Source organism: Leptidea sinapis, chromosome 26 (assembly GCF_905404315.1).
Source record: "Leptidea sinapis chromosome 26, ilLepSina1.1, whole genome shotgun sequence".
Classification (NCBI taxonomy): domain Eukaryota; kingdom Metazoa; phylum Arthropoda; class Insecta; order Lepidoptera; family Pieridae; genus Leptidea; species Leptidea sinapis.
This window is the reverse complement of record NC_066290.1, coordinates 6,355,673-6,372,354: the sequence shown is the minus strand read 5'-3', so window position 1 is coordinate 6,372,354 and position 16,682 is coordinate 6,355,673. Positions and strand designations below refer to the sequence as shown.

The following is a 16,682-nucleotide window of genomic DNA, read 5'->3' as shown; positions in this document are numbered from 1 at the left end:
CATGATAGAAGCTTGAAAGATTTCTTTTTAATTATACCTTTTCAGTGGGTACCTATATTATAAAGCTATGAGGTTTATAAAAGTGGACTTACCAAGAGAAGCCTCAGGGTCTGTGAGATCGGAAAGTGAAGGCACCTTCTGCATGGTGCGAGGTTCCTCTGCTTCTGGAGGCTCGGTCTTGATGCCTTCTGCCATACCGCCACCCTCATCGCACTGCAATGTGGGAAATATGTATATTTAGTTTTACAACAAAAGTCACAATAATAATTATATATACTATATATTAGATAGTGTTACTATCTAAATTAAAGGTATGCACCATAGATTAAGGATTGATCTCCACTGCGCTCCAACTAGATACCGCAGGCGTAGTCGTAAAGTGCGGCAACTAATACTACGCTCATGTGGGGTTAAAATTTCATAAAATCAAGAAATATTTCGTAAAAAATGCTCCCTGTTGTTATAATGAAATTGTTTCACAGCAGAACTGTCGAACCGTGCGTCACTAAATTCTCTCATAGAAAATATGTCCATACAAAACAAATATTGAAAATAAAAATAATTATGGGTCCCAAATCGTAATAAAAAGTATCCTATCTCTCAAGTTGGACCAAACTGCACTCCATGGAGTAATCCCAATTAAAATCCGTTCATTAGTTTAGGAGTCCATTGAGGACAAACATTGTGACACGAGATTTATATATATTAAGATTACGATATTATCATTGTCGCTGTTAAAACTAACTTCATTATCAATGCTGTTGTTTTTCATATTAAGAATAATATATATTAATAAATTGGTGCAACCCTGAAAATAAACCTCCTTTGATTAACAATACCAGTATGACTTGTACAGGAACAGGGTTTTTATTAAGGTACGTGAGCACTGGCCGTGATTGGCTCTCAATATTCTATTCAGGGAGGAGCGCTTCCGTTGTCTCGAACATCAAATGGTTTAAAAATAATCGTATTCGCAAGCAATACCCAAAATCACGTTTGATGTCTGTTAAATGCTTGAACTATGTCTAAGCAAAAGACAGGGCTTACAAATAAACTTGGTATAAAGTTATAACTGAGTATAAACCAAGAATAAGCAAAATGTTTATAAATATACATTTTCCTTATGATTGGTTTATTCGGACGTAAAACGTTTCCCGCGTTTATTTGGAAGGCTGTCTGACATTCGGAAAACTTCAGAAATGTCATTGTATTGACAGTGTTGTCAGCGATATAGTCAAAATTTTGCATAATAAGATGGTTTGGTATTTTCTTGGTTTATCCTCAACTATAACATTATGCTACCTTTATTTGAAAAGACTCACTGTTTTGGGATAACGTAGATAAAGGATTTATAATTCGTTAACGTATATACAGTACATAAACAGACGGATAATATATATATAAATATAATGAAAATGGTCTTTGTTTGAGGGTCAATCACGCCTAAACCACTGATCGTATCGGCATGAAACTACCACCATTCGACGCGAAATTTATCCAAGATGGTTCGTTCATTAATTTATTACCTTTTATAATTCGCCCAGAGAAGCGGGCAGGAACGGCTAGTATGTATAATAATAACAAACCTATTTTGCCGCTAAAAACCGTGAAATTTAAATAAGAAAGAATGAAGATAGGATAGATTTTATTTCGGTTTGTGACCCTTTATATTTTTTAATTCAAGTATTATTTTTGTACAAATAATTTGTAGGTATGAGATGAATTTTTGACGAACCGTTTTACAGTTCTGCTGTATTCTTTCATTGCTGACATTATATCATTACAAGAAGTGGGAAAAATGAAATAATTATCGTTATGATTGAAATCCTACTCGTAATGAACAAAAAATATTTTAAATCTTAATATATATAAATCTCGTGTCACAATGTTTGTCCTCAATGGACTCCTAAACTAATGAACGGATTTTAATGGTGATTACTTCATGGAGTGCAGTTTGGTCCAACTTGAGAGATAGGGTAGTTTTTATTTCGATTTGGGACCCATAAATATTTTTATTTTCAATATTTGTTTTGTATGGACATATTTTCTATGAGAGAATTTAGTTACGCACGGTTTGACAGTTCTGCTGTGAAACAATTTCATTCTAACAACAGGGAGCATATTTACGAAATAATTTTTGATGTTTTGAAATATTATTAGCAAATTCCTATAAAACAGTATTTTTTTTATTATCTACAGAACAACGTCTGTCGGGGCAGCTAGTTATGATATAAAATTTTGTATTCATTCATTTGTTTAGGTGAAGCGAAACGCAGCGGTCATCTGTTAATTATAAATAAATAAAGGAATTATACAATCAATTATATATTTAAACTAATAATTTAAAATGGTATATTATCAATATAAAAATGAACATCCTCGAAGATTCCTTTGCACAAAATACCGGCTTTAATATGGGAACCATAACGGTGCCTATTTCTGCCGTAAAGCATTAATGTGTAAGCATTATTATGTTTCGGTCTGAAGAGCGTTGCAGCTAGTGAAATTACTGGGCAAATGAGACTTGTCATCTTATGTCTCAAGGTGACGAGCGTAGTTGTAGTGCCGCTCAGAATATTTGGGTTTTTCAATTATCTCGAGCAGCACTGCATTGTAATGGGCAGGGCGTATCAATTACCATCAGCTGAACGTCCTGCTCGTCTCGTCCCTTATTTAAATAAAAAAAGAGACAGGGCCGAGCCACTCAGGGTGACTGGCATGGTTATATGTATGTATGTATTATTATAAATAGTGTTCCGTAACACGAACAATCTGACTAATTCGAAACTTGATATCACAATTGAAGTGCGAGATAAACAAGTTATTTGATCGTAGACCCTCGTGTGAACCATGACCCGTGGCCAATCGTGAGACGTGACAGATCAAATAAACTCCCAAATCGAATCTGTAACCCTCGGCTCAATCAATGCTACATTTGTCACATAATACACACACAGATTTAATATGTTTTTATTCTTAAATCATTTACTAGGTGACCCGACAGACGCTGTTCTGTCGATAGAAAAAATCGAATGTCGATGAACCATCGGAAATGTCTTAAGTTAATGAGCTAAAACTGAAAGAAAAACGCATTTCTGAATGATTCAATAATATTGTATGTTGTATATATTATATACTAGCTGACCCGACAGACGTTGTTCTGTAGATAATTAAAAAAAAATAATAGTAATTTGCCATTAATATTTCAAAACATCAAGAATTATTTCGTAAAAAATGTTTCCTGTTGTTATAATGAAATTGTTTCACAGCGGAACTGTCAAACCGTGCGCCACTAAATTCTCTCATAGAAAATATGTCCATACAAAACAAATTTTGAAAAAAAAAATCTCTCAAGTTGGACTAAACTGCACTCCATGAAGTAAACCCCATTAAAATCCTTTCATTAATTTAGGAGTTCATCGCGGACACACAACGTGTCACGTAATTTATATATATTAAGATATATATATATATACACTGGCCTTCAAAAGTAAGTATCACACTTTTCAAATTGGGATAACGTTTTAAGTTCACAAGATATACTTTCGAAATAAAAAGGACTCCAAAGATAATTTAATTATGTACATAAAAACTTTATAGTCGGTAACCTTCTTTTAAGAATTGGCTGAAAAAAAACTTCAAAAACAAAACCATTCCTTTTTCAAAGTGGACGTTTCCGTATTACAATTTTACCATTCACATTTTTCTTTCTGATTTAAATTTTTTTCTAGTTCGATGGGTCTTGTTTTAAAAATGTATGCTAAAAAGCACAAAAAATTTATTTATCATGCCTCTTTCAGTTGAAGAATGTGCTAGGATCATGGCTGGAACTAGGCATCAGTATGCGTCGTACTGCAAGAATGGTAGGTGTGACGGTACGAACGGTCCAGAAGGTAAAGCGAAGGTACAAAGAGACTGGACACCATCTGAGGAGACCTTGTAATGGACCAGGTGTACCAGTGCCCGAGAAGATCGTTATATTATTTCCACTATGTTAAGAAATCGCCACCAAAATGCAGTTGAAGTCCAGCAACAGCTACTTCAGACCCGGAGGGACTACATTAGTGACAGTACAGTGAGAAGAAGACTTGCTGAAGCAAATTTGAAACCCCGAAGACCAGCGAGTGGCCCAAAACTCGAGAGACAGCATTGAGTAGCGAGACTGCGATACGCCCGTGAACACATACAGTGGGATGAAGAAGAATGGTCAAGAATTTTGTTTGCAGATGAGTCTCGATTTTCCCTTTACACTTCTGATGGAAGGCGAAGTGTTTACAGGCGACCTGGTGAGCGATACCTTCAAATTCAAATTCAAATATTTTTATTCAAAATAGGATTTATAATCACTTATTGAACGTCAAAACCACCCATTCAAAAGAGACTGCCTCAGACCTGAGAAGAATGGGAGCAAGAAACTCAGCGGGCTTTTTTTTTTATATAAAATATGGAATACAATGTAATATCGTACAATAAACATTAATAATTAAAGAGCCTGAATCTCAGAAAGAGTCCAATACGGTGGATGCAGTGTACATGTATGGGCTGGCATGTCTTCAGAAGGTCGCACAGAGCTAGTAGCCATAGAAAATGGCACCCTCACTGGGCAAAGATATGCTCAAGAGATTCTCAATGAGTATGCAGGGCCGTATTTAGCAAATATGGGTGATGGATCGATGCTGATGCATGATAATGCCCGGCCACAGACGGCTCATATCGTACAAGAGTATATTCAGGAGGTCGGTATCAGCGTGATGGCTTGGCCATCAAGAAGTCCTGATCTCAACCCGATTGAACACGCCTGGGATGAGCTTGGGAGGCTAGTCAGAAATCGCAGACCACCACCTACTACCCTCAGGGCACTAAAGCAGGCCCTGGTAGAAGAATGGGAGAATATTCCCCAACATCGGCTCCAAAACCTAGTGTTCAGTATGCCAAACCGGCTCGAAGCTGTAATCAGAGCTCGAGGAGGCAATACCAGTTATTAAAAATTCAATAACATGTAATACATTTTAGTTGAATTTTTTTTTCACTAAACTAAAAATGTCTATTTTCATTGTTTTATCTTTTTTAAGTTAAAAATGTTACTAATGTATAATTTTAGTTTCTAAGAATTAAAGCCTATAAAATTTGCAACAAAACGTTTTTAATCTTAAATCTCTACCTTCTATAGTTAAGAAAAGTGTGATACTTACTTTTGCAGGCCAGTGTATATATAATTTGTTTGAGGCTCTTTCACGTCTATACCACTGATCTGTTTTTGTCAATGTATCTGATAAAAGGATTCAAAGATTGCATTGTAAATGTTAGTTCTATAACTAATTCTTGTTTTCTGTGCTAATAGTAAAATTACTCTTACACTGAGACCTATAGACGTACTAAGACTATGCTTACTAACTTACTGAGCGTTATAAAACGCGAACTTGACTTCTATATGGGGCTGTCTTATATTCAGCTCAGCATAATTTCGGTTGTCAAATGACAAAAAAAATATATAGTTATGCTAAGCTAACACTCAGCTAAGTTTTAAGTAAGTAAAGTCTGAGCAAAGTCTTTGTACGCTCTATAGATCTCAGCCTAAGACTCTCTGTCTGTCAGCACCTAGCCACCTGAAATTTGCATAGAATATGTTGTTGTATCAAGACTATTGCTGCTATAACTACAAATAAGTAAGATCAAGATGGCACATTCCAAGATGGCGAATTCCAAGATGGCCGTCATGAGAAATAAAAAATGTATAACGTATAAAAGTGTTTTAAAAAGAAAATTAATGATAGTGTTGATGTATACTTTTTTAAATACTTCATACGTACATAAAGATATAGATTGACACCTCCTTGTGACCGATTTTTTAAATAATTAAATATATGTCGCATTTAAGAAGGTCGAGCACAATAACAAGATGATTCGGTATTTTGTATTAGCTGGGGTGTCATCTGTGTGCGGCGCGAGTGCAGGCTAGCCCTGTGCTTCCCCGGGCCATAAAAAGAATAGGGAAGTCACAGGCCCAAGGGTGTCGTAAGAGGCGACTAAGGGCATTTACCAGTGGGAGGATTCTTTGCACAGGATGCCGGCTAGATTATAGGTACCACAACGGCACCTTTTTTTGCCGCGAAGCAGAAATGTGTAAGCATTATCGGTCTGAAGGGCGTCCTAGCAAGTGAAATTACTGGGCAAATGAGACTTAACATTGTATCTTTCAAGGTGGCAAGCGCAATTGTAGAGCCGCTCAGAATTATTGCAGAAGAAAGAATCCTAAGCAGCACTGCATTGTAATGGGCAGGGAGCATCAACTATCACCCGTCCGGCCCTGCTCGTCTCGTGTCTTATTGTCATAACAAAAACGAAAATTTATTGAAGTAGGCGTTACTTTGCGGAAATCCATAATTACACAAACGATTTAAGTTTTCTTTAGTGTTAATTCCGCCAATATTTGTTTTTAAACAATTCGCACGTGTTTCGCCTCTACACGAGGCATCCTCAGGACGTGTTGTCTCGCCAAAATCTGGCACGAGACTGAAGTCTGGAGTCTCAATTCGAAACACGTGTCGAATTGTTTAAAAACAAATATTGTCGGAATTAACACTAAAGAAAACTTAAATCATTTGTATATAACAAAACCGATTCATAAAAGCTACTTACTATTATGATTACTAAATCATTCTAAAGTCAATGGCTTCAATAAAAAAATACGATGCATGAGCGAAGTAAAGGAAAAGACAGACAATATAATATTATCTTCACGAGCCAAATGATAAGATTGAGTGATGGGTGCGCAATGATGTACCCATAAACACCGGGGTTTATTTACGGTTCATGGAGAGGGGCCGACACGCACCCCAGTGCAGCGATTACCGTTATTGGGGGCTCGAACCCAATTAAGATACCTCGTCATGTTGATGGATAAACTATTTATTATTTTACCTGGGGGGATCTACAAATCGTAGGCAGATAAATTAGAAAACGTTTTTATTTTTACTTGACCAGGGGTTGATGATTTAAAAGAGGCAGTTGTCTTCCTAACTACTATGGTACTAGAAGCATGTACCATTGACAAAGTTGATTCATCGAGTTGACCCACTTTGCTGATTTTTTTTTTAAATCTTAAAAACAGGTTAATATTTGCACGAAAAAGTTTGTATGACGATTGGTGGACTGTGTGTGTGCACGCTTCTTTGGCGTAACAAAGCAATGATCCTTAAAATTATTTATTCCTCCCGCTATTCTACGTTTGCGACAATTAATTATTAAATAACGAATACCGTTGTATGGGCTTCAACCCTTTGCCTGTTCTAATAATGGACGAAGAAACCAAAAATGAGCACATCACGAGTCATGAGCATGTCGGTGACGCGAACCCATACGATTTTCCTCTGCTTAACGAGGCTAAAGAAATTTTTACTTAAAAATGTTATTTTAACGTCTATAATACTAAATAAAACAAGTTCTGTATAAAGCAAAGGTCATTCTTATAGATCTTGCTAAAAGGGTCAAACTTATAGGTCGGACACATGTTTTAAAACTCACTCACAACAAACGAAATCAAAGGCAAAAGCTGTACAGTAAACGAAATATTATGTTAAAAGATGTCAGAAAACATTTTAAAACTAACTAAATAAAATATGTGCTGGGTTAATTGTCTATTTGTCGGTTCGGAGACAGTTTGATGTATGGCGATAATGTAAATGAACATGCATCGAAGTTGTCACTATATATCACAGTGTGGCTTCATGTTGGCTTCAGGAAAAGATACACGGGTTTTTTAAATCCTCGGATTATAATAAATTAGCAGACTTAACATGTTACGTTCTTTATTTGTTAGTTTGGAAAAGTTATAGCTCACTTAATTGAAAAAAAAAACGCTTAGAACAGCTGTTCAAATCCTGTCCAGTTTCAAGACGTACATTTTTCATTTTGTCCATAACATAGAATAAAAGATTGAATTGCACGTTTGTACCATAGATAATTTATACGTCTAGATAGACCTTACGCATGCTCAAAAGGCATAAAGGCATAAAAGGCATTTATTTTCTCAAAATTGATTCCTTTAGAATTCTTTTTGATGTCATTTCTAATAACTACTAGATACTACTATCGCTTTGGAAACAAATGGCGCTCTGAGAGAGAAAAAGCGGCGCAAGAAACTCTCCCAGCATTCTTTTTTTGCGCTTATTTCAATAAAAATATACAATATACAATACAGTCATTTCTATCGCTATAAAATAATCACAATCTAGTCCCAGGCTGTCCGATCATTTAGATATTCAGCAGTGGAGTGATAGGATTTACGACAGAGCCATTTTTTATAAAACATTTAAATTTATTTATAGATAATGCCTGAACAGTGGCTGGAACTTTATTATAGAAGTGTATACATTTACTCATTTATATTTAAGGAAAAGAATAATGAGAAAACACGCAAACAAAGTGTTTTATGGCAACTTTTCTGGTGAAAATATAGCATTTGGAGATATGGACACTGCTTTACCTGCTTCATCCTGTTACACATACCCTTAAGTATTATTAGAAACTTGCCAATTCTTTTTTTATGGAATAGGAGGACAAACGAGCGTACGGGTCACCTGTTGTTAAGTGATCACCGCCGCCCACAATCTCTTGCAACACCAGAGGAAACACGGGAGCGTTGCCGGCCTTTAAGGAATGTGTAAGCGCTTTTTTTGAAGATACCCTTGTGGTATCGTCCCGTATCTTGATGTTGGTTATAGTTAACACTCTAGAGCGATTATTAACTGTCATTTTTATTTACAGTAAAACACGATGTCTCTCGGTATGGCGCTTATAAGTTATAGTCAACGCATAATAACAGCCTAGGTTTATTACTTTAGTACGCATGAGAGCAGCTACGCCTAACACTCGCTATTTGTTAGTCAGTTTGTTTTGATGTGGGTGTGTAGCTGAAAATAGAGGTTAACAATTCACCGCTATTTTTTCAACGTCACAGCAGTCACAGCCTATCTAGACGTATAAATTATCTAAGGTTTGAACTCTACATTTTGTGTTCAAAGTTAGTTAACCGACAATAAAATTTTAAGTGAAATTAAATCAAATACGTCATTCAGATCCTTTTTTCTTGACCAAATGTGAATGAAAAATGAAAAAGCTTAGTAATTTTTACGGTGATTTTATTACAAAACTTATAATGTCGTCCTATACATATATACAAATCACGTCGTATACAAACAACGCCAAAATATGGAACAATATGCCACATTTTTTTTTTTTGGATTTTATGGCCTGGTAGCGAGACCTTTAAGCCATGTCTTTTTTCGGTCACTTTCGCTTTGAGAGCGCTTCACGACTGTTCACTAACTTTTAAATGTTATTTACTGTACTCTTAATGTATTTGTACAAAGGCTTGAAATTATGTACATCAATTAACAATTTTTAAGCGGCGGCGGGCGGGAACAAAGATCATAATCATTGACTTCACTAAACTCACTTGCAAGCACTAATCTGTCAATTAAAAAGCTTTGACAATCGAAAATCAGGTGTTTCATGTCTGCGTTGCGAACATTCACTATTTCGAATCAAGTCTTCCTAACAATATGCCACAAATTACACCATAATAAGATTCGACTACTATACATTGCCACATTTACTTCAGTTGTTTAAAATATTCTTGGGCAATAAGCAGCAATGTAAAACATTTATTCACTTCAGGTTTGATTCGGACAGTGACTGTTGACACACGACTAACGAGAAAAGTGTGCGTACATTGTCTATAAGCACACTTTTAGACTGCGAATGATATATCCTTATATATGTATGTATAGAACGTCATTGCAAAACAATTCTTAAGTTCTACGGTTGAACAAAAGAGTCTTTGTCTGAATAGATGTATTATTAATATGATCGCGTAAGAAAAATAAGTTCATATTTGTCATATTTCTGCCCGTCGGATCTAATTCATTTATGCCTTCAATTAGGGACCGGATATCGAATAGCAAGTCCCTAATGAGACGCGGCTGAGCACACCGAATAATTTTTACTAATAATGCACTAATATTAGTTCGTCTAAAATAGCCTTCAAGCAATAAGGGGACATCAGCTTATACAATATTAGGTATACTTTTACATAAGTAATAAGGTACATAGTTAGTTTAGCTGGGCTGATTACACACTTATTCATAATAGTCTGCTAACTTAAAGCATTGCTAATTCGCACTCTGTCTTCTTCTATTGACCTAAGTCAGAATGAGAAAAAACACTCCTTAATGGCTGTTTAAAGTTAGCGGACCATTATGAATAAGGGGGTTAGTCTCTCGATTGGGCCATTGTGCGTTTTTGAAAATGTCTTCTTACTACATCATTCCGATCATTCCAGAAGTCTAGCAGTCTTTTTAAGTTTCTGCAGGCATCTGGAAGCGATGCTGGTGATTGGAGTATTTGTGCCCGTTGTTCGGCCACACTGCTGAACTCCATAAGCACGTTTTCTGGCGTTTCCTATGCTTCCATGCATCTTCTGCATAAGGGGCTGTCTGTTACATGTATGATAGACAGATGCTTGTTCAAGGGACAGTGACCGGTGACTACATCTACAATTGTGCGTATATTGTCCCTGTGTAGTCTCATCAAGTTGCAAGCAAACCTCTTTGCTATTTTATTAAGGTACATAATATATTCATTTTATTTACAGGAAACCGACGGAAACTGAAATTAATACAAATTCTTTGCACTATTAGAATCTATATATTCACAATATACCGTAGAGACAAACAGGGTGAGTAAGAGAGAAGAATATCTCTATCGAAGATTTAGCAAGATTGCAAAGGAAAGCGAATTTAGAGTTACTGTAACCGATTTTTATAGACAAGGCGTAAAAGGTCAGCCACGCTTGGCATAAGCTCCTTTGTACATATTTTGAATGATAAATATTATTATACAATTTTTTTTACTGGAATACGCAGACAACATGACGTTTGGTTATTGCCTACTTTTTAAGGAGTAAAACCGACTATTTACATGAAATAATATCAAATAAGTAAAGCAATTTCTTTTAATTTTAGACACAAGGTTTCATAGCAACCAACACTAAGGAGTGACTATACTATCAATATGGCAATAAAACAAAAATGTATTTTTTTTCCAAAATGATCGGGTTCGATTCCCGAGCCGTGTATGATTTTTTGAAAATTTATGAATGCAGTTTTAGTGGTTCCTTAGAAGATATTCTTCTATCTCTTATATATTCTGAAATCCCCATACTGACCGGTTTGGATGGGCCACCTTGTATATTAGTTAACGCATTAATTTGTCAATAAATCATAACTAGTCACGCTACCTTACCTGGCTGTCAGGCCTATACGCAAGTATATTCTAACGGCCTCACAAATAAACATGGTATAAAGTTACGCCTTAGAATAAACCAATTGTTTATTTACTCAAAACATTGTACAATTAAAAGCATTATTCGTTGCACTTGGCTAATGTCAAAACTCATTAGTGCAGCTTAGTGTCAGTGCCACAAACAAGTTTAAAAATAAAAAGTCAACGTGAAAAAGCGGAACACTTTGAAATAGAAACTCTTTTTTCGTTTCTCGCGTGATTGATTGTTTGACAAGGGAACTCTGTGGTGCGGTATGACTTGCTTCGATTAACACAATTTAAAAAACTATTTAAAATAGTAAAGAAACTTTATTTAAGAAGGTTTGTCCATAAAAAGCCGAATTAATTATTTCACATTCGATTTTAGAAAGAGAAAACTATGATACCTAAGAAGCCCTTTACGTATTTGTCCGAATTTTATGGTTCAATTATTTAAAAGAAATTTATATAAGCTAGGCTTAGATAATTCATACGTCTAGATAGAGTATCTAGCTGTTAGACAACGGATAAAACGGGCCAGGAATATTAGTTTAATGTCCGTAACAAGCTACGTCTTACACTCGCTATTTGTATGACACTTGTGTTAGTGTGCGTCAACTGCTCAAAATAGGGGTTAGTTTTCGACGTTTTCACAGCTGTCATAGTCTATCTATTCGTTATTAATGATTTAAGAAGCGATTGCCTCCGTGGACTACATACTATATATATAATATATATATATATAATATATATATATATATATATATATATAATATATATATATATATATATATATTAATGTATGTATGAATTTAATCAAACCCTACAATGCCTACTACTTTCGTATTTAAGTTTTACATTTAGGAGGATTATTACTTCATGGTCTGCCGTCTGCACATTTGAGAACGTTTTCAACCAACCAGTCTGATTTTACCGGAATTTCTTTTAAAGTTTCAAAAACCTATATAATATACTGTTGCATAGCAACCCTTCGAAGTATATGACGAGAGTTGTCAAACTTCAAGACATTGTTAATTTCAACAGCTCCGTCAGCAATACTCGTAGCTCAGCGGAAAAGTGTTTAATTTAGATGCTGTAGACCGGGGTTCTATACACCTACCAGTGTATGGATTTTTTTGGGTTTTGTAAAGTTAAAGGAAATTTCTAGTAAGTTCAGGATCAAATCGAACAGAAAAAAAGGGATGGAAAATGTGTAAGCCGGATAAAAATAGTTAAAAGAATTTTCTAGTACAATTTAAATTTAAAGATGGAATGGGAGAATCATTTTGAAAATAGAACGGTTCAGGGGCTATATAAGCCGTACTAAGCGTGGCCTACGGCAGTTCTAGTTCTGACTCGAAAGTGTAAAGAAGAAGAAGCAGAAGAAAAGAAGAAGCAGTGAAAAGTGGAAGTGTTCCAAGAAGAAGAAGATAGAAGAGACTTAGTGTTCGGTGCGGTGTGACGCATTGAAGGTACCGCCGGCCACAAGAGGAACAGCGGCAGACCGGCGAAGCGCAAGTTCAGAAAAAGTGAACGCAAATAAAGACTCTTTCCTATAAGCGGAGTATTATTTCCAATCCCTGACCGACTCCCGTGTCAATACTATAGTGTAATAATTTATATTTGAATAATGCCCCCAAATATTTAAGTATGTCTGTACTTATCTATTACTGCAACTTTATGAGAGTCAAAGCCAGCCGTTATATATAAGTTTAGTCAGAACATACATACAGACAAAAACAATATAAAATTGTTATAAGCTTAGATAAATTATACGTCTAGATAGAGTCTCTTGCTGTTAGAGAACTGATAAAAATAGGCCAGGAATATTAGTTTAATGTCCGCAACAAGCTACGTCTTACACTTGTATTAGTGTGCATCAACTACTCAAAGTAAAGGTTAGTTCTAAACTCAATTTTTTTGACGTTTTCACAGCTGTCATAGTCTACCTAGGTCCTCGACGTATAAATGATTTAAGAAGCTTTGCCTCCTGATCCAGTTGTAAACTATAATATATTTAGCATTTAATATTTATAGCAATGTAACGGCCAATATATTTATAGCAATCTCCTGCACGTACATAAACATTATAATTTATACAGTAAAATAAGCGACAAACATAATTTGAATACTAGAAATAACTATAAGCTTATAGTACCCCCTACTAGGCTCTGTAAAATAAACCTTTGCAATAAATTACCAAAAAGTATATCTGAATTATCAATAAATAAATTTAAATCTTTTATTAAATGCAGACTTATGTCGAAGGCTTATTACAGTATTGAAGATTATGTAAACGATATTACAATATGGAATTAAATAGTATTATAATTGTTTTTTTATGAATTATATGGTTCAGCCTTGTGTTGTTTCACTAGTTTGCATTGTTTTGAAAATATGTTTAAACTTTTATGTAATTAATATGTATGTAACTGAATTGTCTTTTTTGTGATTGACGTTGACGAGCAGTCTTTTGATTTTATGTCAATAAAATATTTTGACTTTGACTTTGACTAATTACAATATTACTACATGGTCTGCCGTCTTACATAGCAAACAACACTTAAATAATATCTATAGGTTTATATATGTAGACACAATCATTGGGTAGTTATTATTATTATTACGAGAGTGCATTTATGACGTGACGTTTTCGTCACGGCCAGTGGTCTATGACGAGTGACGAGTGGACGCATCCGGCCGAACCTCGCCTGGTCCCTTCCGTACTTCGTCATTAAGAATACCTAAGCTATGTCCATGTATGACCGGAATACTCGCGCCTTATTATATGTGTATGATTTGAATTAATGGCGGCGGTATTGTATGAACTCAGCTCAAGTTAAGATTGAACAATATGTTATGTTTTTAAAGTGATAACCCTCACTTCTAGGATTAATACACAAAAAAAATTTCAAATACACAATTTTATGAACGATGCGGTACTCGAACGGATAGCTCAGTTGGTTAGAGCACCGGCACGGTACGCCGGAGGTCGTGGGTTCGAATCCCGCATCGTTCATAAGATTTTGTTTTTCAAATTTTATTTGTGTATCAAGTTAAGATTGTTTATTTGACTATTTCTAATCTACGGCGCCCTTCAGACCGAAACACAATATTGCTTACAGATTACTGCTTGACGACAGAAAAGGGAGCCGTTGTGGTATCCATAATCTAGCCGGCATCACGTGCGAAGTTGGCTCAGTGGAACAGCACTCGCACGGAACGTGAGAGGTCGCGGGTTCGAGTCCCGTGTCGTTTAATTTTGTTTTTAAATTTAATTTGTGTAACAAATCATATTGTCAAAAACGAGGCATCATCTGCAGTATGGGTGCAAGGTACTTCATTCACCTTGAAACATACATAAAAGATACATTATGAGACAATAAATAAATGACTGCACCTACGGGGTTCCGAAACCGGGACTTCTACCTCCATTGGCAGGGTCACTAACCACTGAGCTGTAAGGGACGTCATAATAATCTATAATCGTGCATTTTTTTTTATGCAAACTCATTAACATAACTCGTCTCCCTGAGAATATATTTATAACTTCATTATCATAAGTATAGACGTTCAATACATTACACTAGGCAATATAAGAGTGTATACCATCGCTATATCAATCCTTAGTAACTCGTAATTATACAGAAAACACGTCTAATTTTCCATCAACCAGTCTCACTTGTTCTGTTGGCTATTCTTGATTATAATTTTCTACATATTTTTACTCTTTGTGGATATTATGTTTCACCTTTAAGCTCTACATTGATTTTCTATATCGAAAATTCACTCTCGTTATAAGCGTTTTCCCCAATATTAATATAACTAGCAATTATATAAAAATAATATTATAGTGTACTAGCTGTCCTAGCAAACGTTGTATTGCCGATATTAAAATCGCGATAAAAAAGTAACTGTTGATCGTAGATGGGTGAAAATTTGAAGTTGTATGTATTTTTTAATGTTGACTCATAATCAAACAAATTTAAAAAAAATGACAAAAAAAAAATCGTGTGGACCACCCTTAACATTTAGAGGGATGAAATAAATAGATGTTGTCCGATTCTCAGACCTACCCAATATGCACTCAAAATTTCATGAGAATCGGTCAAGCCGTTTCGGAGGAGTTCAATGTTTAACACCATGACACGAGAATTTTATATATTAGATGATACGTCGTATGGTTGTTGTACTTTTTACATGCTTTTATTGAGTATATATGTACTTGTATGTTTGTTTGTTTGTAACCGACTCATTTGGGCGTGATTTTGACCCACTGTAAACGACCAGATTACGTTCAAACTTCATAGACTCATCGAAGACCGATGACAATACATTAATATTTTGATAAAAGTTTAATATTCGAAAGACTAAGAAGCTAATGCCAATCGTGGCTGACCGTTTACGATTTGTCAAACAAAACAGGTTACAGTAAAATTAGATTCGCTTTCTTTTTCTTTCTTTCTGTATCTCCATTAGAGATGTTCTCTCTAGCACACTTTGTCTATACTGTAAGTAAGTAAAATTACTGGGCAAATGAGACTTAACATCTTGTCTCAAGGAGACGAGCGCAATAATTGTAGTGCCGCTCAGAATTTTTCGATTTTTCAAGAATCCTGAGCGGCACTGCATTGTAATGGGCAGGGCGTATCAATTCCATCAGCTGAACATCCTATATGTCTCGCCCTTATTGTCTAAAAAAAATACATACCCTTTGCTCTATATATCTATATACAGTTTATTGCAAGGCTACGTTGACAGCAAGGTCTCATTTAAAATCCACAAAATAAGGAAACCAGCGCGTCCAAAACAGTATTCTTTTAAAAAACGAATTTAAAGCGATTTAACTTGACAAAATTTAAATTATTTAGTTTTGTTTATTTTAATTTATTTTCACTTTATAGAAACTAATTATATAACTGTAGTGTTATATATTATGTTGTATATTAGTATTAGTTCTTATGTTACACAATTACAATTTAACAATTATATATAGGTATGTTATAATGGCACGTGGTCGTTGCTTGTAAGAAGAATAATATTTAATGTAATTAGTTAGTGATTATTGTGTTGACGATGCTTTTTTATAGAATAGGAGGACAAACGAGCATACGGGTCACCTGTTGTTAAGTGATCACCGCCGCCCACAATCTCTTGCAACACCATAGGAATCACAGGAGCGTTGCCGGCCTTTAATGCGAATAAGGTGATGCTAATAAATAAATTAATTAATTTTACAGGTCGTTTAATAGCGGTTTATATATAAAAACGTTAGAAACTTCATGAATACAGAAAGCCGTGATGTGTCACAACCAGTTTGTATGAAACCTTGATCTTGGCACACTTCGACTGGAGACGGA

The 16,682-nt window shown here is 35.2% G+C and overlaps 1 protein-coding gene and 1 non-coding gene across 3 annotated transcripts in view; one reads left to right on the top strand and one right to left on the bottom strand.

Moving 5' to 3' along the window:
* The window catches only part of LOC126972542 (ETS-like protein pointed), a 216,316-nt gene that overhangs the window by 168,050 nt on the left and 31,584 nt on the right, over positions 1-16,682 (bottom strand). For both annotated transcript variants that reach the window (XM_050819377.1, XM_050819379.1), the window contains exon 3: positions 93-213. In XM_050819377.1, the coding sequence (XP_050675334.1) occupies positions 93-213 (121 nt within the window). The remainder of the gene's footprint in view (positions 1-92; positions 214-16,682) is intronic.
* Positions 14,268-14,341, top strand: Trnat-ggu (transfer RNA threonine (anticodon GGU)). Its single transcript has one exon. It is a non-coding gene; the product is annotated as a tRNA-Thr (tRNA).